Source organism: Aythya fuligula, chromosome 9 (genome assembly GCF_009819795.1).
Source record: "Aythya fuligula isolate bAytFul2 chromosome 9, bAytFul2.pri, whole genome shotgun sequence".
NCBI classification, from domain to species: domain Eukaryota; kingdom Metazoa; phylum Chordata; class Aves; order Anseriformes; family Anatidae; genus Aythya; species Aythya fuligula.
In genome coordinates, this window is record NC_045567.1 from 22,491,620 (window position 1) to 22,517,672 (window position 26,053).

Below are 26,053 nucleotides of genomic sequence, written 5' to 3' on the forward strand. Positions count from 1 at the left end.
GCTCACAGCAAAACACTGCTTGGTTTAAGCAAACAAAATTAAATATTTCTTTATGATTATAGAAATCACACGTTAGATCTCTGAGGGAACATCAGCTGCTGCTCGCAAATGCTTCGTATTTGTTGACTTGTTTTCAAATGCTTTGATTCTGCACTGAATTTCCCTACCACATAAATCCATCAACACTTTGGGCCAGCATGGTGATTCAGGGATGGGGGCGGTAGCTCAGGACACAGGGGGTACCTGCACATCAGTCTGCCTCTTGTTTTAGGACCTGCAATTTACAGCATCGTTATTGTTCCCATTTGCAGTCTTAGGAAGACACCACGGGAGTTAAAAAGGGCAGGGATCTTAACCCATGTGCCAAACCACTAGGGTTCTTCCTTTCCAGCCCCCAGGACATTATACCAAAGCCATTTAAAAAAAATGTTTCATACAGAAAACCTAAAGAATAAGCTGGCCTTACAGCACTGAAGGTAAATAAAGGTAAAGCATGTTTCCCACTTGAAAAACTTTGTTTACAGAGTTGCCAGGATGCATCTTCCGTGGAAACAGCAGACTTTGATCTGTCTTGTTCTTGAATGCTGCTCAGATTATTATGCTTACAATGAAGGAGGGTGGAAAATGGGCTGCCAGATGGTTAATGGCCCTCCTGAAAAATAGCCTTCTATGTTGTTTTTTGAAGTCACTTGTCAGGGAGCTATCATAATACAATCTCTGTATTCTTGTCATTCATAGAAGGAATCATATTTTAAGCAGGTGTTATCAAGGCCAAGAGAGCCCAAATTAACTTGTCCTAAAGCTACTTCTCAGTGCACTGCCAATAAATCTACTTACAAGTTGCTGTATCCAGAAAATACATGCAAAATAATACACAGGCAGCATATGAAGGAGTGATTGCTGCCAGCTCCTCAAATGAGGGTCACGACTCCTCTCCAGGGCTCTCTGCACTGAGAGTGGCTGGGTGGCTGCTGAGCTTTGCCACTGCCCAACATAAGCACTGATATCCCTTTGTTTCCCCAGCACCCTTTGCCTTCATTTGTCTATTTATTATCACTTGTGAATTCTCTGTGCAATGGCTGTAGCAACAAGAATGCACTGCCAGGAGTCCCAAGAGGCCTGAATTTATCTCATTTAATTTCAGGGACCCAAGGAAAGGCATCTAGCTAAGTTAGACTCCCTGAACAGTTAACGAGAAAGGAGGAGAGGCAAACAACCTATTTTTATTCTATTACATGCACCCTGCACCAAAAAGAAGTCCTCCAAAAAGCGCAGAATAGCTTGACTATTTTGTGCTGTATTATCTTACGGTTTCATGTAAATATACTTAGGTTAGGTTTTGATTACTTATTATAACATAATAGTATAATAATAGCAACAGTATTTGCACCCAAAATATACTTTTATAAATTCTAAAACTTTCATGCTTATAGTCTTTTTATTTATTTATTTATTATTTTTTTTTTTTTTTGGTAGAAACACTGATTACAAGTCCATTTTGCATTTTCAGGTATGTGGCCTGACGTCATATTTGCAATAATTGGTCAAAAATCACGTTCTTACTAATTATTCAAAATTAGAGCTCTATCACTTCCCACCTGGTTCTCTGTACTCATACATCAGGGCCTGACAGAAACCTGCAAGTGATCCCAAACTGACGGAAACTAATGGCATTTTTTTTTAATGGACTACAGAAGGATTTGGATCTCCAGATGGCTTTGTTTAAAGTTAGCTTTCTATGATGTTCTTTGTTGTTGTTTTGGACAGTACGCGACTGTTTACTTGATTTAAATAATTAACATCATGGAACTAGACTTTCCTTAATTTCTGCTCAGAGGTAACTAACTATACGTGGTCTCTTGGGATTGTTTTACCTACCTTGTTGTAATGATCACAGTGAAGGGGAAAGCTGGTAATGTCCTCAGCTTTTAAAGTGCTTGATACAAGGCTACTTTACTCTGTCCAACGTGTATCACGATTCAGAAGGTCACAAATCAACACATCACTTCTGCAGAACACTTTGTTCCATAGATATATATACATTACAGTTGGAAAAACTGGAAAATAAATGAATTAAAAGTATTCAAGATTGGCCTGTTCTGCTTGCGTAACTGTAGCACTATAGCACTAAAATATCGCGATGATTGACAAATAATTCATGTTCAAAAACTCTGAATCGAGCCTATAAACTCTACACTGATTAGACCAAGATGAAAATTCTGTAGAGGAAAAAATCAATGGAGGGACATATGCAAGGCTGGTGGGAGCAACATTAGAGGTGGTTGCTTTAACCTGTGAATTTCAATGAGGTTTTTAACAGCAGCTCAGATGATGAAGACGTATCCTTGGTTCAGAGCTGGCAGAAGAGTTTTAGGCAGTCCTGCTCCTGGAGGATGGAACCGCCTCCACACTCTGCTAATTCCAAGCTGCAGCTTGGCCCAAAGAGACCATTTCCCAGAAGACCTAATGAATTTTTCAGACCAATATTTCTCTTGTAATGAAACAGAGAAATTCTGTTAATTTGTCGAACTAGAGCAGCTTTCTCAATGTTACTTTTAGAAATATGCTATTTACAAAGCATATATAAAAAGCCTCAGAGAGACTTCTTGTGTAGGATTGTTGGTGACTGGTAATACCTGGCATTGTCTAGCCCATGATCCTTACATGACTCAGGGAAAGATGGACTTTGATATCTTGTATTTCTTGGCATGTTTTGGCATACTTCTTTCATACAGTTACCACTTGTAAACAGTGTGTTGTTACAAGTTGCTTGGTTCTAAAACACCGATCTTAACAAATACATGCAAATAAAATAAAAATGTTGAACTATGATTGGATGGAAGTGCATTTGGTAGCATTTGAGTAGTTGAATTAATGGTTGAAGCCCATCTAAACAAATACTTTTGAAAGAAAAAACAGGATTTTTCCATGGCCAATTCCAATCACCTAATGAAAGCATGAAAAATGTGATTTAGATACAAACCAGATTTTATTCGTGTATTTTTTCTTCTTTACTTAAAAGCACTTCTACACAAATTCAAAACCATTTTTCCTTCAGTTTGTCCAAAAGATGTCTCTTCCATAAGGAACAGAAGATGTGTGTTTATGAGAGCTAGATGGTAAAACAACTTCTCAGCAGCAAAGCACTGGTCAGATCTGAAAAGTCGTTTATGTCAAGATTCAGTGTGGCTGCAAAGATAAAAACTCAGGCAACTCAGGCTAAATTCCCCAGCTGCAGGAATGATTTCAATCTTTTTCCTCAGCCAGGTCCTCGTAGACTTAGAATTTCACTACTATTTGCCAGATTAGTTTCCAGAACACAGCACTGCAAGCACATCATTAAGAAAAAATCTTTCAGACTATTTTATCATAGTGGAGAGTGGACAGTGCTGTGAAGACGTTTGCATACTTCACTTTTTAGCAACAGCTGCCAACATCTTAAGCTTTGCTCTGCTTCTGCTTTTGAATGATTAGCTGCCTGACTTCCAGATGCAGTCATTAACAGAATCTTGAGGCTGCATTTGTAAAGTGCTTTGAAAACATCTAAACAATTTTTAAAATAGTGAGTGTGTCACCTATTGCTTGGATAACATTTATCTTCACTGCCTTTCTCCCTTTACCTACCTGCCAGGGTGGCTGTGAGTTAAGTTTGCTATCCCTCACTAGCCTTACAGCCTTGACTACTATAATGTCCTGGTGTCTACAAACTGCAATTTAAAATGCATTTTGTTACAGGACTTGTGTCTATATTTTGTTTTGTTTGACTACTGCCTCAAACAATTGGTCCACGACTTCTAATTACTTCTGTGAAATGAAAAATGTTCATATCAGTGTGGTTGGAAGAGCAGCCCTATATAGAGAATGTCACTTGAGAAGCCCCAGTAGCTGGGGGTAACATATATAGTGTTGTTCACAAGTTACATAGTACTGCTGTGTTTGTGTATTGCAAATGGTTTTCCATGTCTAACTTTGTTTTATATTCCTTAACCAATGCCAGCTGGAAGCTGAAGACAAACTATTGAACCAATTACTAAAGGTCCCCAGTAAGCAAACAGTTTTCATTTTGTCTGGACCCCTGTAACTACTGCAGCTTGATCCAAAATGCTCAGAGACTGCAGACAGTTTCACAAGCTAAAATAATCTACAATTCCTCATCAACCACATCAGTGGATGCAGAGTTCACGGGGGAAGCGAATTCACTTCTTGCTGGTACTAGCTGAATTACTAAGGTATGGTTTTCCTCCTCCTTGGCACCATGCTTTTAATAAAATCTATTTCCATTTCCCGCAGCGGGGACAAATGCAAAGATTGTTCATTAAAATGGATGGAAACAACATGAGAATTAGCTTGTAAACACAGCTTTTGGAGTATGCCTGGTATTCTTTTTTAGAAAATTCTTGTAGGGAAAATATTGCTTCCTCCCCAGGAAGAGAGGACAACACCTTACACTGGTGCAATTTCACTGTACAATGGGAGAATACACCGGGAATCTGCTCACATGGAAATTCTAGTGGTGGTACACAAGGCAGCAAAGGAAAGGGGAGATAACAGAGGTAAGCAAATGAAAACAACGGAATAGTAGGATCAGTGCATCAATGACTTCAACCCTGCCATTCCTCTAGTTAAGAAAATTCCATAGTTAAGGAAATGTCTCCTATTGTAGCACTTACGGCTCGGAAATAAGCACAGTACAGCTCTACTGTGGTTCATCAAAATGGGTTGAAAAACATTTATCATCCAGACTATGAACAGGACAAAAACACCCCTATGAAGAATGGATTTTATCTAGCAATCTTTTATCAAGAATCAGAGAAGAGCTTCTAAGTTGCTTTTTCTTCCAATCATTAACCTCAGGCAGTGGTTAATTACGCTCTCAAACACAACCCATTGATTTTACCAAGACCTACATACACTCGAACCTCATTCAGGATGTATTCAGCTTTCCAACATTCCCCTAGGATTACTGCCCTATGAGAAAGTACTTGTTGGCTTCTTAGGATAGAGTGACATCTTGTGGTTTCTCCTGTCCATCATTGAAAAATTACCCACAAAAGCTTTGACCAAATCTTTTGCTGTTACCTGTACAACACAAAGATCTCATTTGAGTAGTATCACGTACTTCTCTCAGTACCACATAAGTCCAGTTTTATACTTGTGCATTTGCTGTGAAACTGCAGTGGGGTGAATCAAGCAAAAAATGCAAGCCATGATCCTTACTGTAATTTAACTACAGACTTTGAGACTACAGCAAATGAAAAGCGCTTAGCATCTAATAGAAAACCACAGCCAGAAACTGACTGGCTTTCAAAAAATGTCAGTCTAGCCCCCCATTAAGTACATGTGTGATTGTACTAAGCAACAACTTGCTCTGCCATTTTCAATAACCTTTCAGTCTCTTCTGTGCACCTGGGAAGTGGTGGTTGTGTTTGGTGGTTTTTTCAGTCATTCTCAGGTCACAGCACCGCTACTAAAAGGACTTGCAGGAAAAATAGTCTCTTGAACTGAAGCTCTGAAAAACATTTCCAGCTGGACTCCAGTAAATGTATGCAAGAAGGACAGATGACAACAACATTAGGGAACCGCATCTTGTGTTTAAACTCGATGTGTTTCACAGAAGGATCTCAGTAGACACTCACATCATGGGTCACTTACACAGCACAACTACAGAAGTTTCAGTAATTTATTTTCTGATATAGCCCCCAACACAAAATACAAATTTATTTTTTAAGAAGACCACACACCTAAACTCAACATATGAAATACTATTGTGGAATTCCCCTTACCATAAAAACAGAAAGACAAAGTATTTTGCTAATTTCGTCTCAGAAGCAATAGCATCTTTGAAAAGAACATACAAAATCTAGATTAAAACCACAATGTAATAGTATTCATACACCTCAGTAAACTGGTAACAATACTTAAGATATTACTACTGAAAAACAGTATTGTTTGAGAGCTGCTCTTGTGGTGTACGACTAACAATTGTGCATAACTTAGTGAAAAACCCACTCTTGTTACTGAAAACCAGATAATTCTTGATTCTCAAGAAACATGAAATGGCTGTTTTGCACCTGTAAGGACTAGGTGAGTATCAAGTGAAATAACTAGTGCTTGCACCTCTGTTTCTGCTTGCTTTCCAATATGCCCACAGAGACAATTCTCAGAATAAGACTTAGCACATGAGAAACATAATTCCTCTCAGTACCTATGGTCTTCTAACTGCTAGGGAAGTCTGTGCACTTGCCTGATATCCTCTATAAATACTTCTGACTGGCAGTTGTCCTTCCATAATTCCATAGCTTTAGTTCAAGTCTATCTTCAAAGTCTTTCCCTTGGTAAGGAGCATCTACACTGCAAGGAACTAATACAGAAAAAAAAAAAAAAAACAACACAGAATTGGTCAGAAAGATCTTTCACTGCACTGGGAATAAACTTCACTGAGTTATCTTTCTCATGTTTTTCCACTTCAGTGAGCACCTCAAAAATTAGCCTGAAAAAATGTAACAGCATAAAACTCAGGCTCCCGCTGAGGTTAAAAACACGGATCTTTACCACGTGGGGTCACTTTTACAGACGTTAGGTGGTTTCTGTGAAATCATCTAAACATGAAGATCCAGCCCTTCTCTAACAGTGTCAAAGGAGCTGGATTTAAGTGCATTGAGACTAGTTCTACACCTTGGTAAAATTAGCCTTCTCTTTCTTCGGAGGAAGAAGGAATGCTTCTAGGTACATTTTTAACTATACAGAACTAAGATTATAATTTGTCTAAATTTTAATACAAAAAAATTCTTATCAAGTCTAGACTATAAGACACTAAGGGCTATACCAAACGGGAGAACAGTGCAGAAGAAGCAGGAGCTTCATTTTATTTTTCATTTTTCCTCTTTGCAATAGAACAAAACAGTCCAAGAAGGCAGGACTTGGTGTGCTCAAACGCCCTCTAAGGCAGCACACCCAGCCTCTGTGGATTGCACACATCACTTCGCAGCCTGACCTGTGGGATTTGCACCAGCAGGGTAAAAAAAGTGAACCACGTGCCAAACTTGGGAAGTTCTCCTTGCATGAGTAACTTTATGAGCAGTATCTATGCTGTTTTAAACTGAATGCATGCCTAAGAGGCCTGTAAGTTAAAATCAGCCAATGTGCATTTGTTCCCATAGAATTCAAAATAAAACTTCTATTGTCTGAAAACCCCATTTATCTACAAGTCTGTATTTATCATCTGTTTCGAGAGCTCCTCCCTTTTCTCCTATTCTCTCACCTTTTTAATAACTTCTGTTCATCTCATATTTTTTGCAATAAGGGAAGAAATAATTACATGCCTGTCTAGTGATCGCTGGTACTTCTTGCAAATGGAAAGAGCAGCTAATTCCAGGCTAACATTTACTTGTGGTATGTGTCATTTTCCTCTGACTGTTTGTCCTCAATAAAAAGTTAGGGAACGATAAGGACTATGCTGTTCCTTTAGACATTCATGAACTGAACATCTTTAGACATCTTTATACACTTAAAATTAAGAAAATAAGTATTGAGAAAGATTGTTCTAGATCACTGAAGTGAGATACTGTAAAGCTCAGGTTAAAAGTAGAACATCTACTTTTGTGGAAAAATAAAAAAGTGTTCACACAAATAACATGACTTCACCTATTTTTACTTCAGTCACATACATAGCTATTCTATACTGACTAGGTTCAAATAATCATGCGATCAAATTTTATTGGCATCAACATTTATGGAAGGTGAATCGCAGAATCGCATGCAGGAGCATTCATAAAAGCAACATTTCAGAATCACATGTGGGAGTTCACACAAAAAGTCAACCACAGTTATCTTAGAATCCATTAGGCTTAATCTTTTCCCATTAACTTTGATGAGACAGCATACCGCAGTCTGTTTACTATTACAAGAAGAGATTACATTTTCCAGATGTAGTTCTTCAACTGTAAGTTATCATCAAGGTTTGCCATTTCATTATTCAGAGCTGCACACATTCTGCTCCTTTATCATTGATCCAGTCAGTCTTTGGACTGTGAAAAATTTAGGAATTATGGATTTGCAAGTTTGTTGCTTTACAATTCACTAGAACAAGAAACAGTTGTTGACATGTACACAGTTTTATTTTAAGGACACAGCAATCACAATGACAAACAGAACCATTATTTTAATACTGTGAACTTTCCTCTGGAAACTTGACTTGCACACAGATCTGAAAGCATTTTAAACAGTATCTTGGGGGAAAACACAGCAAACCTTAAATACATTAGCTTCAAACTTCATGTGCTTTTTTCCTCATTTTGGTAGCTGGCAGTAGTTAAAGCTCTTCAAAGTCGTGGCCACTCGTATTCATTGCTTCAGGGTGCATTACCCTCCCCATGAATAACACAGTACCTGGAAAAGGGAAAAAGAGAGGGGAAGGAATGATGTTAGAACTAAAAGGAAATGTTGACGTTATATGATGGTGAATTACTGGTACTGACTTCTAGACTGTGTGGTCCACAATTTTTGAAAACAGGAATCAATCACAAACACTTTGGATATTCTTGAGAATCAGGGTAACCATTACAGAGTTCCCTGGCTTGCTTGCAGAGCAGGTAAGGCACTGAACACAGATCCATCTGACAGTCAGCTGCTGCACAGTAACATTTTGACACCCAGCCACAACCACAGCATTAAGACAACTTACAAATATGAAACTAAGGAATTAACTGAATCGTTGCCCATTTTGCTAGTGAATGCTGTTCTCATCTCTTGCCTGCCACAGAATATTTCAAGAGCACAACAGAATTATTCATAGCTGTAATATATGTCCATTATGTAAAACACTCAGTACTAGGAGCACAGCTCTTCCCACAGCGAAGCTCTTACGGAATACAGTGATTATGGTTATTCAGGGCAGTAACATTGCATTCTGATAAAAATGGTGAATTTTTATTCCCTGGGGCTTTTAATCACTGAGCTGAGTATTTTTCATGATCCAAATTTCAGTTTTGTATTTGGAGAGACATGAAGTGGACGTAGACTCAATCTTTCAATGTTAGGAATTCCAATACAATTTGAGGAAAATTTGTAATACAAGGACAATTTGTTGATCAAAATATGTTATTTGCTTTTGTAACCCTGGTGATACACTGGTGAAAGATGTAGAAGAGTGAAAAAAATCTCACCTGTTCTTCTGTTCCTGACCAAAAAGAAAAAGGGATGATCAACTATGACTTGGGGATACAGCACTGCCATTCTGCTAATTGCAATCATTCCTAAAGGAGAAAGGACATAGTCAACTGAAGCATCACTGCACATTCACTCCTGCTCTTCAGGAAAGATACTTGTAAGGCTGATGAGAAGACACTGAAGTACCAAACCCCAGCACTGAATGTCACCAAGAAATTGTGCAATCTAACCAAAAATTAAAATGACCTCCATAATAATTGCATGCCTAGTTGTGCTTTAAGAAATGTTAGGAATGAAGTGGTACAATTTCCCAGGCTGAGGGAACAGTTTATGATTTAAGATGCAGAACCTTAAGAGAAATTATGAAACCTGCTTACTTGTAGAAAGAAAATGCATTATGTTAGACAGCACTCCTGACCTCTTTTAAACAGCTTCTAGCCTGCCTTTGATAGGAAAAGGTAACCCTTAACAGCTACAGAGAATAAAACTAAACGGGCTGATCTTGCAGCTTCTAGCTTCACTTGCATCTTTAAACAATGCAAAGGTTGAGGGTAAAATTAAGTGGGAGTTGTACAGAATTTTGCTCTTCGTTATTTTTATTTGGTGATGCATGGATTTCTCCAGGGCATTATCTCCCAATGTTTCATTTATTTTTACAGTTTCACTGCACTGACAATGAAGACTCATGCATGACAGTAATCCCTGTCCATGTTAATGTTACAATCTAGAACAGTTTCTAATATTCATCAGCAAGTCAGTCATTTTTCCCTTCCTCAAAGAAAGGTAGGAGTTGAGGCAATTAGAAACCAGGTAATGATATGAAATGGAACTTATTTTCACGTAAACTAACAACCTGGGCTCCTAGGAGTAATACTGGAGAGCTTTTTTTTTTTTTTTTTTCATTCATCACTTCCCATCTTGCTTCTCTGTAAATGAGCTCAAAATGCAATTGCAACAACTCTCAGCTCCTAACTACTCTAGATCAAATGCTTTCAACCATTCTTAATTAGCAGATCAAAATTTATGAATGTTTATGAATGCTCAAGTTCCATGAAGATACAATCTGCAGTCTGTCTCCCCTACCCCCAACACTCATAAGCAAAATACTGAAGGTTTTTCACAGGATGCTCCAAACTTTGTGAAACACACCATGATAAGAAAACGCTAACACTTGTTTCCAAATTTCTCTTCTGATGAGGAATATAGTTGCTGTGCTCTGCCTCCATGCTACATGCTATTTAGCTTTCCTGGCTTTCCAGCAAGTCAGTTTTAAAATATTAATTAACACAGAATAACTCAGCATTTGAATTCGTTCTGCTTTTCAGTCAGGTACCTGAGGCAGCAGCAGCTTCTGATCCTTCCTCATTAACTTCTAGGAAAGCCTTGTGAAATGCCTTTGCCAGGTAAAGTTCTTTGTTATCTGGAGAGGAAAAAGAAATATATTTCAAGCAGCTCAATAAAAATGAAGCATTTAGGAAAAAACACAGCCCCAAACCCTAGCACTATTATCCACCCTCTATACCAAGTAGGGAATGATAAGAACGTTGTATGTAGGACTTGCATTACAATACCTTCTGCCATCGCCTTTAACAGGCCCCTTTACCTTGTTCAAGACCCTAGTGCTCTTCTACCCTATATGTATTAGAATAGCATGGCAATACCTAGAGCACGAACAAAACAGAGTAAAAGACAATCCTTGCATTCAAGATTTTGAATGTAATTACTGGGGAAAGGGTTTATGACACTGTAATACAAATAATTATAGAGAAAGACTTTGTCTGGGGGAAAAAAACAGGTATTTTCTTTCTTGCCATTACAAATCTTCAGTTTCTTTTAAATTTATTTACTGCAATAAAAATCACCAGAAAAATGATTTTTTTCAGTCTTGTTTTCCATCCTTCTTTCCCAGTATTTTAATTCAGGTCCAAGCCTACTCCTGCTTAAGTCAGTGGATGTTTCATTACTTTTCTTCGGTGTCTAAGTGATCAGACCTATTGAAATAGTCAGCACCTTGCAGGAAGCAATACATTACACCATTTAATCAGTTTGACTAAGTTTCATCAGTACGACATAATGAGGATTAGATATACATTTATTGTACCTGCATAAAACGCACAGTAATGACAGAGCACAACTGGCAGTTAGGAAAGGAATAAAAGCTTTCTCAACAGGGAGTTACACAGCCATGAAAATCTAATCTAACCACCCCAGTGAGACAGCGATGCCATTTTGCATTTCTGATCCTTCAATGCCAGAATTCGAGCTGAAGACTGAGTAAGAGGGGAAAGGCTGGGACTATTTTCTTCTAATTATTATTCATTTTTTTTGGCTTGCACAGCTACAGCCGGCAGATGTAATACTAACACGAACCAAAACCACAAGAGACAATAGTTTAAAATGTCTCTCCTGGCAGGTCTCACTTCTGCTACATACATAAGAGTGAACTAGACCTCATAGTTCAGCTGCTTAACTTAAAACTCTCCACCAAAAGCCCCAGATGATCCCCTTTGAGACTGTATCTAGTAAAACACACTAGATTGCTAATATTAGCAATTCTAGGCATCAGATCCAAGCCTTCAGATGTTGAGAGCTAGGATAAAATTTCCATTGCTGCTGTAAAACGTGGGACGTGCAGCATCCAATTATCTTGAAAACTAAGCACAATCCCCCCAGCATTTGTGTCTGTAACTCTCCTTAACTCATTTCTGTTAAGGGAAACACCACCTGAAAACTGTGCTTACATCCCAACACTAACAGCCCTTCCAAGCCCTGAGTGCTATCTGTAAAAACAGCTGAACACTCGGATCAGGTGCTTAATTGCCATCCCCTAAAGCTTCCATTCTTACAAATGCATTAAGACCAAAGTTTCCCCAAACCATTTTAGAACAAGCCCTGGATGTGCAAGAACATTTCCAGATAGACCAGGCAAAAGAGGGTGACAGACCCCTGCAAATCTGATTTCTATTGCACATCTTGCATTGTGTGCACTGACTTTGTGAACATGTCAGTTAACAGGATTCCTGGTAAGCGTGTTGGTCAGTTCTGCCCATTTCTTCATTCCAGGCAGCTGCATTTTGCTATCCTTGCTCAAGACCATTCCGCTGCTCTATTGAGCACTTAAGCTTATATACAACACATACCAGAAGAAAACAAACTCTGCAACCTTCAGAGAAAAATGCTGTTTCAGAGCTTATCTTCAACCCAAATAAATATTTACGTTTATTAGACAAAGACTTTGACACTTACCCTAATCACCCATTTCAATCATGGTTTTTATTACGGTACTTAGCCTGTTCCTGTGGCCTGTAATATTCACAGCAACACTCCCCATTTTCGTCCTGTATGTTTGACTCCACATAGCATGGCACTTACGTTACTCTGAGGTATATTTCTAGGCAGAACACTTAGCACCTTATGAGATCGGTTTCCATCTAATGAGCTTATTGAGTGTTACGAAATAGGGCCTTAACTCAGCCAACACAAACATCGCTAATATTTACCATCAGCTATAAAAACAAGCCTAGTTATAAGGGTATTCTGGATCTGTGGATAGAAATGTAATATATTGTTAACAGGAACACAAGTTCCATGGAAGATGAGACTGATATCTCCACCTGATCTAGTGCACTACTCCAGCTATAGCCTTATTGTTGCTTCAGTACCTGATAAAAGTCTCAGACAAACACTACTGCATAATTTACCCGAGAGAAAAACCTCCTCTTACTCAGCACATGCCTTATAACCTAAACCAAGTTTCTAATCCACAGGATGTATAGAGTGTCTAATCAACATAGTATGAATAGCTTTGATTGCCCTGAAAATAGGATTGTTTTTTTTAAATCCTATCAACCTCATGACCTCAAACTATATCCAAAGATCTCCGTGGTTAAGTTTTCCACAAGAGGGGTACTTTATTTAGTTTCAATTTCTTGTCTTTCACTCCAATAGATATCTTTGTCCTTGGATGGTGAAAATAGCAATTCCACATCCAGTTTACCTTCTCTAGACTATTTTCTTTATATTGCCACCATCTCATCCCTCTCATTTATCTCTCCCTGAAGCAAATCTGTTTCCATATGGGAGGATAATGTTGTCACCTGGTATTCAGACATCCTTCCTTGCTGTACTCCGTGATTGTCAAGTCACTGCCTGCAGTACTTTATCATATACAACATTATATCTTTCCCTTATGATTTCAGCTGTGGAAGAGGTGGGGCTTACCTGAGTATCTACTATCATGCCATTTTTCTCCAGCACCTTCTTTGAATACAGATTTTCACAGAGGTGATTTGACCGCTATCACCTCAGAAAAGACCCATGCAGATTTGGTGTCAGGGTAAGCCTTCTGCAGGACCCTAGCCTAGATACCCATTAATGTGTAGGAGGCTTACTTCTAATGTACATGACTCTGTTAGCATCACATTTCATTTGTCACTACACTCCATATGCTTGCAAACTCCTACTCAGAGTTGCCAACTGGTTGCTCTGCAAGTCTCATTTTTAAGCATGCATATTTATTGGCTTTTTCAGCTTAGGTTGCCCCAGAAAAATGATACCTTCCTCAGCCAAGACTTTGAAGAACCATTTACTGGGATGGTTCCCTTCCAACTACATTGTATTGGGAGAGCAAGTCATTAAAATCACTTCACTGGTCCCCACAGTGCACGACACCTTGAGGTTTAAAAGCATTTGCCATTTAAGGCATTATACAACAGTAAAATATTGTAATCATTTGAAAGAGAAGGGGAACTTTGCAAGTTCAAGTGTAAGCCCCAAGAGGTGCCAAGATACTCAAGCTGCAAGATCACATGCTGTGTAAGTTATAAAGCCCCAAATACAAGAAGCTGTTTCCAGATTTGTTTATTCCTGAATTCCAGGTTTGGTTATTTTGAACACCTGATAAAATCAGAGATTGAAATCAAATCTGTTAAAGATTTTTTTTTTACTGAAAGTGAGTCAGAATACATGAAACTAGATATTTGAATGTCCTCCTACTCACCTGCGTATATTGACAAATAATTTCTGCAAGAGCTGTATCTACAGCATGCATCTAGATTAATACTTTACTTGGTTGCTCACAATCCAGACATCCTGGAAGGTAAAACTGACTCAGCTATTTCCATTTTTCAGATTGAGTGTAAAAAGTAAAATAAATATTGAAAAATCAGTCTAATCCTGCAATTTGATTTATATCCACTAAACCCACATAGAGTTTCACTGAAGTCAACAATCTGTGCCTGGATCTGATTACAGGATTAGGGCTGTTGAAACTGCAGACGGCTTTCCTTGACAACAATCCAAAGGCAACAGCAACAAGAGAGGGGGAGGAGAGTATTTTTAAATGCAACTATTTCTCAAAAAGTCTCATTTTCTTCCCAAATTAAAAAAGTGTTGAGACAAACATTTTCTTCAAATATTTTCATTTAAGGTTTCATGAAGTGGCAAGTTTTCCAGAGGGCTGACACTGAACTGCATGTAAATTTCTGGCTTCAACCTCCTTATTAGCTGACACATTATTCAGGTAGTTGCAAAAGCAAGCTTATAACATTTTCCTTCATCATTTTCTTTCCTTCTTCCCCATCCCCATTTTACATTGGGGAAATTAGAAGTGCGGAGCATCGTCCATATTTTAATTACTTGAAAATTCGTCTCTGTAGCATGAACAGTAGGGTTTTCATTAAGGATTATTTCAAAAACATTCTTATTCTTAATTTATCAAAGACCTTTTTTGTTACCTGGTGGCACGTGCTCTATTAAGTGACAGGTAAGAATGTTACAGTAAAACTCATGATTTCTCTCCACACACTGCTCTACATTTAATAAAGAAGTTACTCTTTAAATGGTAAAGGAGTTAATTCATTTATGCAAAACATGGTATTTTGATTTTATATGGCACAATTGTAAAAAATATAAAACTTTAAACAAGCCATTAGTCACATGGATTAAAGCATGAGCAAGTTCCAATCTTTCTGCTTACCTCAGCTACAGTTGATATTTCACTGATATTTAGGCATATTTTAAATGAAATAAGAGCCAAGAGCTGCCTTTGCAGTTAAACCTGCACTGTGCATTTTCTATTCTCCTCAAATAAATTTTTTTTCCATACACAGACCAGAAGTTATTGTAAAGCTTACTTTTCTTTGGGGCAACAGAGAAATCAGAAGTATTTCTCTTCAGAAAACTGATTTTAGGGAAGCATTATTCATTTATGCAAATTGCTTTTGCATGAGCTAACTCTAGCTTTTCCCATCATTTTGCAGGAAAAGTCAAAGCAGCAAAACAGCAGGATAGGCTACACGACAGCCTATAAACAGCATTTCAAACTTAAAAGTGAAAAGGAGATGAAAGTGTTAAGCATTTTTCTGCCAGTTTTATAGGAAGGTTCCTCTTCATTAGCACCACCTTGAACAAGCCACACCAGTGTGTTTGCTTCCAGGATCAGCCCATTAGCAGCAGTTATTTCCCATCAGCTAAGCAAATGTCTGGCTGATTAGAAAGCAACCCATAGGGCAGGAACACATACAGGGAGGTGTCTACAAGCATCAATTACAAGAACCATCATCATCATCCCACACTGGTAGCATGTTTCTAGACAGAGAACGACCTGGTCTGCCACACCTCAGGTCTGGACAGACCATGCTAAATGTACCGCTTGTGTGGCTACTTGTCTTACAAACAAAGGAAGAAACTTTATATGAAGATCACTCAATTACCTTTTTTTAAGCCCTTCCATACCTTTTAGAAGGTATTAAATGCATAAAAATATCCTGTCCAACTATTTTTTTTTTTTTTTTTTTTTTTTACATATATTGGATATTTCAACTTCTGAAAATAGTCTTGACAACATAATGAAGAAGACAAGCAGCATACATTTGTTTATCTCAGAATTTTCTTTCCTGTGCTGCTCCTATACAGAAGGTGTCTGGGGAGATGACTAATTGTACAAGAACTGAAAGCTCTTATTGCCATGAACAAATAGCCTCTGGAGATGAAAGATGACAACCCCTGTGGTGCATGAACCCCATCTGCCATCAAGACACTGAAGCCACACATTGCTTTAACGTGGATCTGCTTCTTGCATAGTACTGAACTCTCTAAATTTCTAGTAAGACTCAATTGTAAAACACCCCGAATTAACTTTCCCAGGTCAAAATACTCCTTCCCACCTTGATGGATTGCTTCCCTGCCCCAGCGGCTCCTACAGTGAAAGTACTCATACATCATCCCCAAATCCCAAGAGATCAAGAACTTGCTAACAGCTTTTTTGTAGTTTTTATTTAAGAAACAAAACAACTGATAAACTCTATAGAATGTTATCTTTAGGCGGATGATTTTAGTACTTCCTCATATATCTTGGAAGACAAAACAAGAACCTCTTACCCGACATCGCAGTGAGGTCAGCGCTATGGCTGAACAGTTCTGTAATTCCAAGACCTTTCAAGACATCTTTCAGATCAATTTCCTGTTCCACTGTGAACCTGGAGAACATAACAGAAAATTGCAAAAATCAGAATGGAAACAGTACCTAAATTAAAGATTAAAATTTCTAGCTAATGATGATTAAAGGACTGAGGTAAATAACATAAAGCAGGAGATTCAGCACTAGTTGTGTAGCAGTGACACTTTGTATAAAAATGCTTACAAATAAGTTAGTTTACTTTCACAGCAAAAATATTTTCTAATGCAGGAGCAGTTAAAAACATGCTGATGGTACATACAGTCCCTGACCATAAAACCTCAGAACAAAATTATGCAGCATCTAAATGCAAAACGCTCGCGTCTTACACAACAGGTTTACTGTAAGAGCTGAATTTAATTGTAGACACAGTAGAATGGAATAAATAAGACAAAGGACTGTAAAAACTTCACAGGCAGCTGTTGGCAAAGAAAGAATAGGAAAGGATGCTCCATTTTTATTTAGTCAGATTAAGCAAAGACCAACAATTATGAACACTAATAGAACACCACGAACACAAAAGCATTGCTGACTTTGCGTCTAACTACTGCTGTAGCAAAGTTCTAATTGGGTTTTGAATATGAATGCAAAACAAAAATAATTGCTAGTGCAAATGCACTTGTGATGATCACCTGCCAAGACTTTGGGGACTTCGGGGTTAGCTTGCAAACCTGTGCTCTAGGTTACATTGCTATTCTGGCAGGCAGCACAAATTGAGATTTATCCTGAGGGCAAGATTTCAACCAAGAGCTTGTTCCATTTGCAAAGACTTTTCAAACATTCTAAAAACTTATGCCTGGTATTCATAAAATGAATGGATGGAAGGTTTGTAGATGGGCAGAAACAGACTGGGCAGCTACAGAAACAATGAAATGTGTCAAAATACAACGGCAGCCCTGCCCTGAAGGTGCCAGAAGTCTACAGACACAAGAGACAAATTGAGCAGAGTTGTGAGTTCTTTGTAGAATGACAGCATTAAAGATTTAAATTACGTTGACAATGACTGGTTACAGCAAGTGTACAGCAAAATATATAGTACATACAGTATTGTTAGTTTCTCCAGCAAACCTTTTAGTCACAAACAACTCTGCAATTACACTGTACTCTTTAGTGAAGGGTCTTGTCTGCGCTAGATCCAAAGAAAATAAAATATTCTTCTGTGCAATTTCCTATATATATTTTTTATTTTCTCCAGGACTAAGCTTCCTCAATTACATGTAGGAACATGTTCTTTCCAGGAGAAAGTATAATCCAGAAATCTGAGCAGTGAACAGCGGATGAAAAGCTGGATGAGTGATATGTCTGCATGTACAAGCCCTGGCAGCTTGAAAAAGAATAACCTGGACATCAAAAGATGACTCAGTAAGAGTCAAGTGGATCTTCCTTCCTTACACCAAGTGCATTCATAATGATCCGCGATAGAATAAATGTTAATCATTACTCAGAGAAGGATTTTATGCAAGCTAAAGTAAGATCCGGAGGGAGTTCAGGTTTGACAAATCACTGATTGCACTGCATGTGGTCATGTAACCTGTCCAGATGAATTCCAGTCTGTGCCTGGAATAAAACAGAACTGATACTTGTGGTTTTATTGTTTTGGCAGTTCTCAAAAGAATCAGAGGAGACCAAAAGATTTATGTCCAAGAGGAAGCTTCTCAGGTGTTCTGGCACGGAATGCATCAGCACAGCAGCATTTTTACAGGTAAATAAAAATAGAAAGCTTTTCTTAATGAATGATTGCCCAGAACTGTGACAATTAAGAAGTTTCATGTGGTCAAAAAAGCAATCTAAATGAGCCACCACTCAAAAATAGTATCTCCCCTATTTTCTCACAGATACTAAAATGAGTTATAGACAAGCTCTAATAATATTTAGATTTCCACGTATTTCTTATAGCCGGTGATGTCAGTTTTCATTTCAAATATCTACAACCCAGCCTCATTTCCCAAGCCAGGTATTTGCTGTATGGCCAGACTTTGGCAATGCTGAACTACACGATACTAGCCCCAGCCCACGGTTATCTGCAGTATCTGTTTCCTGTAACAAAACAGATGGCCTTTTTCCTACAATCTTTCAGGTGTTTCTGATGCTGAAAATAGCATGAGAAGTGAATTTCAGTACTTCGGTATCAGAAGTCAAGTTGCAACTGGGAGCATTAAAGACTGAATGGAAGTAAGAAAGCACAGCCACTGAAGGGAAAGCGAGGAACATTTTCACCATAGGGCTAGAAAAGAAATGGAAAGACTGCTTTATTGAGTCAAAAGGAGAGCTTTCAGAGCTAAGCAGTTCCGGAAGGTTCACCAACACACACGTACATGGCTACAAGCTCCCACAGGCCTCCTTAGGAAGCACTCAGCAGGAATAGTGGTAAGGGATAGTGACTGCCCATTCGCTATTAGTCAAGACAACAAGAAGTGAAGATGGGAATTCAGCTCCCCACCCCAATGTTCCTTTGTGAAGCCTTTCCTATATGTAAAATGCAGTCCAAAAAGCTGATCAAAAAGATGTTTTCCTTCATTTCCATTATCTTTGGGTCACTCCCACATGAAATGAAGGACAGAAAGATGCTTTGGAAGTAGTATTAGATTGAGAAACTAAAGCAGCTCTCTGGAGAGTTGAGCAGAGAAAGATAATATTTTCATGTTTTTCAAATTTAAAACTTACATCAGCATTAGATTCAAATTACACATTTATGTCATTGACAGTCTCCTTTGTTGTGTACCTGAAACTTTAGGTTTATATAAAGCACTAATTGTTTCAGGCTTTCTTCTAGTTTATAGACTTTCAAGGCAGAAAAGACAGCTTCATCTTGTACGAGGCTGTGCAGCCCTTCTGAAATGCTGAATTTTTACTGAAGTCCTTAGGTGTTCAGGATCATGTGGGACTGAGCACACTTTCTAGTTACACAGCAGAAGTGAACTACAGTCTAATGCAATTCATCCCAGAGGCTAGAATTTCAAAAATTACTATAAATTCTGAGTGAGAAAGCACAAGAAATTCCAGGTTCTCAGTTTTGTTCTAATACACTGCATTCTGCAGAACAAGAAGCAGAGGAATAGCTCCATTTCAAGAAATCAACAATTTCTTGCTTGGAAAAGAGGCCCTCAGGATCTGAACCACTATTTCAGCTTAGTAAGCGGCCTATAATACCAAGCTGCTAGCTGACATCAATTCCAAGTTTTCAGCTGGAATTTCAGCAAGGCTGTCCTGAGGTGGTAGAACTAGCTTGCATAATTTAATAGACTGACATCAAACAACAATAATCCTACCACGCTGCTGTTCTAACCAAGCAGAGCAAGGCAGGTTATGGCTCTTTCTCAGGCAAAGTCCTTCTGTCCAGGGCTAAAGATAAGCTGCAGACGTTGGCTAAGTGTGTATTTATTTCAGCAGTGCAGTTCTACACCTCCTGTGATAGCATCCCAAGAACAGTAAGAATGGCCTCATAAGAAGGGAACTCAAGACAGCATGTTAAAAAGGGATAATGGCTGGATTTTTTGATAGAAATAGAAAAAAAATCACACAAAGAAACTTATTTCAACACCATCTCAGGCATTTTTAAGACTCTTTCAATGAACACAAAAGCAGGAAGGTCATTGTGGAAAGCCAAGCGTGCTAGGACAGTCTTTAGGAGGCGATCTGCAGACTGTGGTACTGTCACTAGGTAGCAGTTCCTCCTGTGTTCTTCAAATAAATTGTTAGTTTTGTAAATTAGATTCATGGTCTGTTTCACTTCTATGGAAAAAACGGATTAAATTGTTGATCACTTTAGTCTGAGTTAAGCTGGAAACAATGATTTGAAAATGAAAATGAGAAAGTATAATTTAACAATTCTGTACAAATCTCTCGTTTGCTATTAAGAGGCGTAATATGCAATTTCATTTGCACACAGATAATGCAGACAGAAACTGGGAAGTTGTGATTAACTCTGCTTTGGCTAGTTGTTCAGGCCCTATTACAAGTGTATAAGTTTAAAAAATGTTCACTTTATAATTGGATAGCATCTTCCAGGATATAAAAATTTAATTTTATTCCACTGCTGCTTTCAGTTTCTCAGTGGACAGAGCCTGCAGGCCACATTTCATAACATGCCTTCCTGAGTCAGAGCATAAAATATTTATGAAGTTTTTATTTAGAGCATTGATAAAAATCCTGCAGATACCCTCCAAACCCCTAATGGAAATCCAACACCTTGGGAACATGCAATCAATCTTTAATTTTTATAAGGAAATTGCAGTATTACCGCATGGTGTTTCAAGCTCATGAGAGCTATCTTATAATCAGAAAACACTGAAGGTAATCAGCACCTGGTTGTACCTGTTTTACCTCTGTATAGCCTCAGTTTGAAAACATTTACCAAGTTCTTTGAGGTTCTTAAATGAGTGACATGCATGAAAACTAGCCTGAGGAAAGAATTGTTGGGCACAGAATAAATAAGGAAGTTATATGACCACACAAAACCTCAACCTCCAACTCATGTCTGAGATTCTGGCTGCAGAGAAACCTGGAGTCTCTGCTCACAGCTCCTGGGAAATGAAACTCCAGGTGAAAAAAAAACACAAGACACCAAGACTGTGCATTAGGCTCAGCCTGTACAAAATCTGCGGTGCATCTCCGCTGCTGTGCCTTCTTCAAATGAAATACTACTAAAAAAAAAAAGGAGCACTTACTGCAGGACAAAGATACAGAGCCCCAAAATGCTGCTGATCCCTCACGGTGACTCCAAGCATAATGGCTTTAAAGAGAAGCAGAATTCTATCTTGAGCTGGAATCAGGGCATGCCAACAGCACCAGTCCATCTCAACCTAATTTATCCTGGCTGCACTTGGTTTATGGTGCTCCGCTGCAGATAGCTCCTTGAGAATGGTTTTTACTAAGTTGATAAAAAGCAGGAATTCTTGGCCTGCTCTTTACTTGTCAAATATGACCAACCCAAATCTCCAAATCACATGAAAACAGTAACTATTTTAGTGATTAAAAGAATTCACTATATTTTTCTTCTTCCATGTACTGTTTTGCACAGCACCACAGAAAGCTGAATATGTAGGGGTAATCCACACCAAGCTTGTGCCATATTGTTATATCAACGCTTCAATTAAATCATTATGAATCACTTAAGGAGTATTATGAACCAACAACACAGTAGTAAACAAGTATAAGGTAAGCATGGAAAAAACAATTAGAGGCAGATGAAACAATTCAAGGAAAGAGAACTAAAGTGGTATATTTGAGTAAATACACCACTGAACACATAACTTATGTCTACAAATAAACAAGTTTTACTGCTCTAAAGAAAAAAGAAATCAGCCCTTATAAATAAAAAAAGACAAAAATTGACTGACTGGAATTACCTCTCAACATTCAGCTGTTTGTGTCTACATAGACACACCATTAGAACTTTTTAAATTAGCAGCAAATAGTAATCTAATTAGTACCCAAATGAAACATTTTAGCTTTTGTTAATAGAGGCTAGCGATATTTCTATGGCTCCCGTCTAAATTGAGTGGTTAACATAATGAGCTCTGCAATAAAAAGGGAGCCATCATTCAGGGCGAATATATTTCTGATGATGTAATCCTTTCAGGAGCTTACACACCTGGAAGGGACACAAATGCAGTGTTCACTTGTTGCTCAAACTACCACCACTCTACCCTGAATGCCCTCAGGCTCTCTTGTCACAGCAGCCTTCATTCGGCTGCTACATAACTACAGATTTGCTCAAGATGTTCAGGTTTTACCTCTTCCGCTGCTTCAACCAAAATGAATGCAGTCTTTCCCCTTTATTGACATGAGAGCATATTCTCACCTTGGTAAATATACTTCCACTTTTTGCTTTTTCACTGAGTTAGCCCATTCGTTAATCAACGAGGCTTTGACGAGGGGTTCCAGTGTGACCAGCGGAACTTCTTGTCTGGAAAGAACGATCATCATACTAATTTCATCTCCCTCATACGGTATTTCCAGAACTTGATAGATACCACCTGCTTCATTGGAGCCATCACTGAACTCTCCTACAAGAGAATACACAAAAAAATGCTATCAGTAGCGTTTCCTTCTGTCTACACCAGAGATAATGAAAAAATAAAAGGTTAATACTAGGCAATGTTTACTAAGTACTGGAGCTAAAGATGACCCACGATCCTACATAAAATTTATAATGGTTTCTCCATCATATGATTTGAGCCCAATTTCCACTTCCTTAAAGAAGGTAAGCTTAGGCAATCACAGTTTGTAGGTAATCATACCTCTGAACTTATTTATCTTCCATTATTTGAACAGAGAACTCTAACAGTTGTTAAAGCTGCCAAGAGTTCCATGGAAACAGGTAGAGGTTTTGTTTTTTTTTTTAAATTCAGAAGAGAATTTATTAATGAGTGAAATACTGCCCATGCTAGGTGCTTTAGAACCCATCTGGAGCTCAGGCTTAAGCTAAAAACAATCATTAGCTCTGCTGTTCAAAGAACTCGTATTTTACCTAAGCATGTTAGAGCATTAACGAACAAGCATTATTCTTAAACTAAGACTTTATATTTATTCAGAATAGTTCAGCTAGAAGATACCTACAAAGATCATCAAGTCCCACTACCTGATCACCACTTCAGGGCTAACCAGAAGTTAAAGCATTTTAATGAGGACATTATACAAATGACTCATTAACACTGACAGGCTTCAGGCATCAACCTCCGCTCTAGGAAGCCTGTTCCAGTGTTTGACCACCCTCACAGTCAAGGAATTTTTCCTAATGTCCAGTCCATTCATTTTTTAACACAGCACAAGAATACTTTAGCAAGAAGCAGGAATAGCTCCATAGTTGTAAAGAGTTTAGAGATAATGGATAAACATTCTGAAATTCCCCACGTGGCACCAAACATATCTAAAAAGTAATAAAAGATGTCATTATATATGTTGCTATCCAGTATAATACAGAAGCACACACATTATGAAAGCATCAAATAAGCATCCCTTCACTGGGCAAACACCACATTTAAAATTCTAGGTGGATGAACAGTCAACAGTACAAATAGGTATTACTGCAACAAAGCTATTAAGGGAAGACTTACTGGATTTAAATTGCTAAATCTCCAACTCACCATAGTAAAACTCTCCCTGCTGGTACATCATTGGAATCTGCACTTCGCTTTCATCATCTTTAGTAAAAGAAAAAGTTCTTGTATTTTCAGGTCTGAATTGTGATTTCCAGTTGCCTTTAAAGTAGATTGCGTTGATGAGAGCCAAATGAGTTAGAGCACCAAAATCTCTTGATGACACAAAATCTTTGATCATATCTAAGAAGAAAAACAACTGTCACTCTGCATGTCAAATTGAGCATTAAATCAAAACTTAAGACAGCTTGAAAAAAAAAAGCAAGAAAATAAAAAGCTTTGCTAACATGTAATTTCCAATTCAGATGTTCCATTAAATCTCAAATTAAACTGTCAGTGTTTTGTAAACCTAAAATCACAGTGTAGGTGCATAAATCTTTCCATCTAGTACATGTTAGTCAACTGTTCCTTTACCAGTACTTAAATATAAGCCCACAATGAAATCAAGCAGAAAAGGGATCAAAAATATTTACACAGGTGCTATAATATAGTTCAACATTATGCTCTTAAGGTCTGCTCATCTACAAACTCAGGTTCCAATCCAAAGAAGCACTTAACATGGGTGCTTCAAGTGCATAAGCATACCTATGGAAACTTCACCTAAGCCAATTCTGAAGTGCTCAGTTTCTAATCAAGTAACATCCCACTGATTAGTAAGGACTAATCATCAAAAAAGTTCTCAGCATTTGTTCCACTGACACTAACTGTTGAAAAATACAAAAGAAAGACATCCGGCATCTGCTCTGTGCAAGGGAGTGTGTCAGTTGAGCAAGGCAGCTGCTTTGCTCCTACTCCTAAATAAGCAATTTACATGAGAATAGTCTCACCTGCCTTAACTCACCTTAAATAGCTTGCTTTCCAGCAAAACAATTTTGAGTTTGTTAAATTTGGTGCACTGACCAACCACATTTGTCACTATTCTTGAAGAATTACAGCCTACTTCAGATGGCTTTCTTGCTTGTTCCTATTTTTAACTGATATTGCAGTGTAAGGTGTTAAAATAAACACATTCCTCAGTCTGATTATTACTTCTTAACCCATGGTTTAAAATAAATTGCATTCTGCTTTCTGGAGCATATGACACCTATCAACTGGAGTGAAATTTGCGTACCACAGGGCAGTATTTGTTTTGGTTCGGTGTTAATACTGCATTTTACCTAGAACATTCTTAAAAATGAGATATGACCCATACTTTATGGTTGGAAAAAAGGAAAAAATAAGGAATATACATCACGTTTTTCCTGTTTTATTTGGTACATCATTTCCTCTTGTGCTTTTCAGCCACATCTTGTTAGTACACAAACATATGCTAATTTTTCAGGCCAGAGAAACCTTCATTTATGTTTTCTGCTCTGAGCCTCCCATCATGCTAAACATGCTGGAACTGGAAACCTGACTGTCTTATACTCCTTACCTAATGAGAAAATGAGCCTTCTGTCAGAGCTGGCAGACAGGAGAGAAATAAAATGTAGTGCTCAGAGATTAGGCTGAGGGACTGTTACTATCGCAACCTAATGCTGAGAAACCTATAGCTGCCTTTGTTAGCTCGACAGTTCCTTGCAGGATGATGGTTATGAGCTTGGTCAGCAGATGTGGCAGCTATTAAGCATGAGATCTGGGTGCTCTTATAAAAAGAGTCTTACTTTTCCCTCAGACACCATGCTTCTCTGAAAACACTGTGCAAGCTGCTGTGTTACTTATATTCCCTCTATTTCTGCAGCTTAAGATAAAGGGCAGAATTTATTATAAATATAATAGGCTCTGTTTTCCCTTGGAAAAACTAGATCATTTCAAAAATGGTTTAGAAGCATTATACGAGGTGTTTTCCCACTTTGGTACTGTAAATTTCCATACAGCATTATGGATTCTTAAATGCTCCTACAATAACGATGGCGTGTTAGTTCCTAAAGGAGGCTCCAGTACCTTCAGTTTCACAATGGTACAACTGATGTTAGAACTGGATTTCTGTTGAATTGCTCAAAATATCATCCATCCCTCAGAGGGCACCAGATGAACTGCAAAGAGATTATGCTTTGATCCCTAGAAGGGGGCACTAAATTCACCCTCGTGCCTTGACTGCACATGCATTCAGAAAGTGTCACATCTCTGGGATGCCACATGTGAACAAGCACCACGCCAAACAGATCTAATAGGTACATTTACATCCGTAATTTTATGCTTTCTCCTTTCCCCTGCTACACGTTTTTGTTGTAAAACTCTGGTGACAATATTCTTACAATCAAATACCCTTTCAACATGCGATCTAGTTCCCTCACATGGAAAAGATTAAATTACAGGGTCTGATTTTGCACTTATTACAATTACCTTT

At 38.2% G+C, this 26,053-nt stretch overlaps 1 protein-coding gene across 1 annotated transcript in view; it reads right to left on the reverse strand.

Moving 5' to 3' along the window:
• Positions 1-5,693: 5,693 nt before the first annotated feature.
• SERPINI1 (serpin family I member 1) overlaps positions 5,694-26,053 on the reverse strand; it is a 46,686-nt gene continuing 26,326 nt past the window's right edge. Inside the window, exons 4-9 of the mRNA XM_032192877.1 lie at positions 23,713-23,907; positions 22,428-22,632; positions 16,549-16,646; positions 10,502-10,588; positions 9,165-9,254; positions 5,694-8,388 (exon numbers count right to left, since the gene is read on the reverse strand). Coding sequence (XP_032048768.1) covers positions 8,312-8,388; positions 9,165-9,254; positions 10,502-10,588; positions 16,549-16,646; positions 22,428-22,632; positions 23,713-23,907 — 752 coding nt within the window. The 3' untranslated portion in view covers positions 5,694-8,311. The remainder of the gene's footprint in view (positions 8,389-9,164; positions 9,255-10,501; positions 10,589-16,548; positions 16,647-22,427; positions 22,633-23,712; positions 23,908-26,053) is intronic.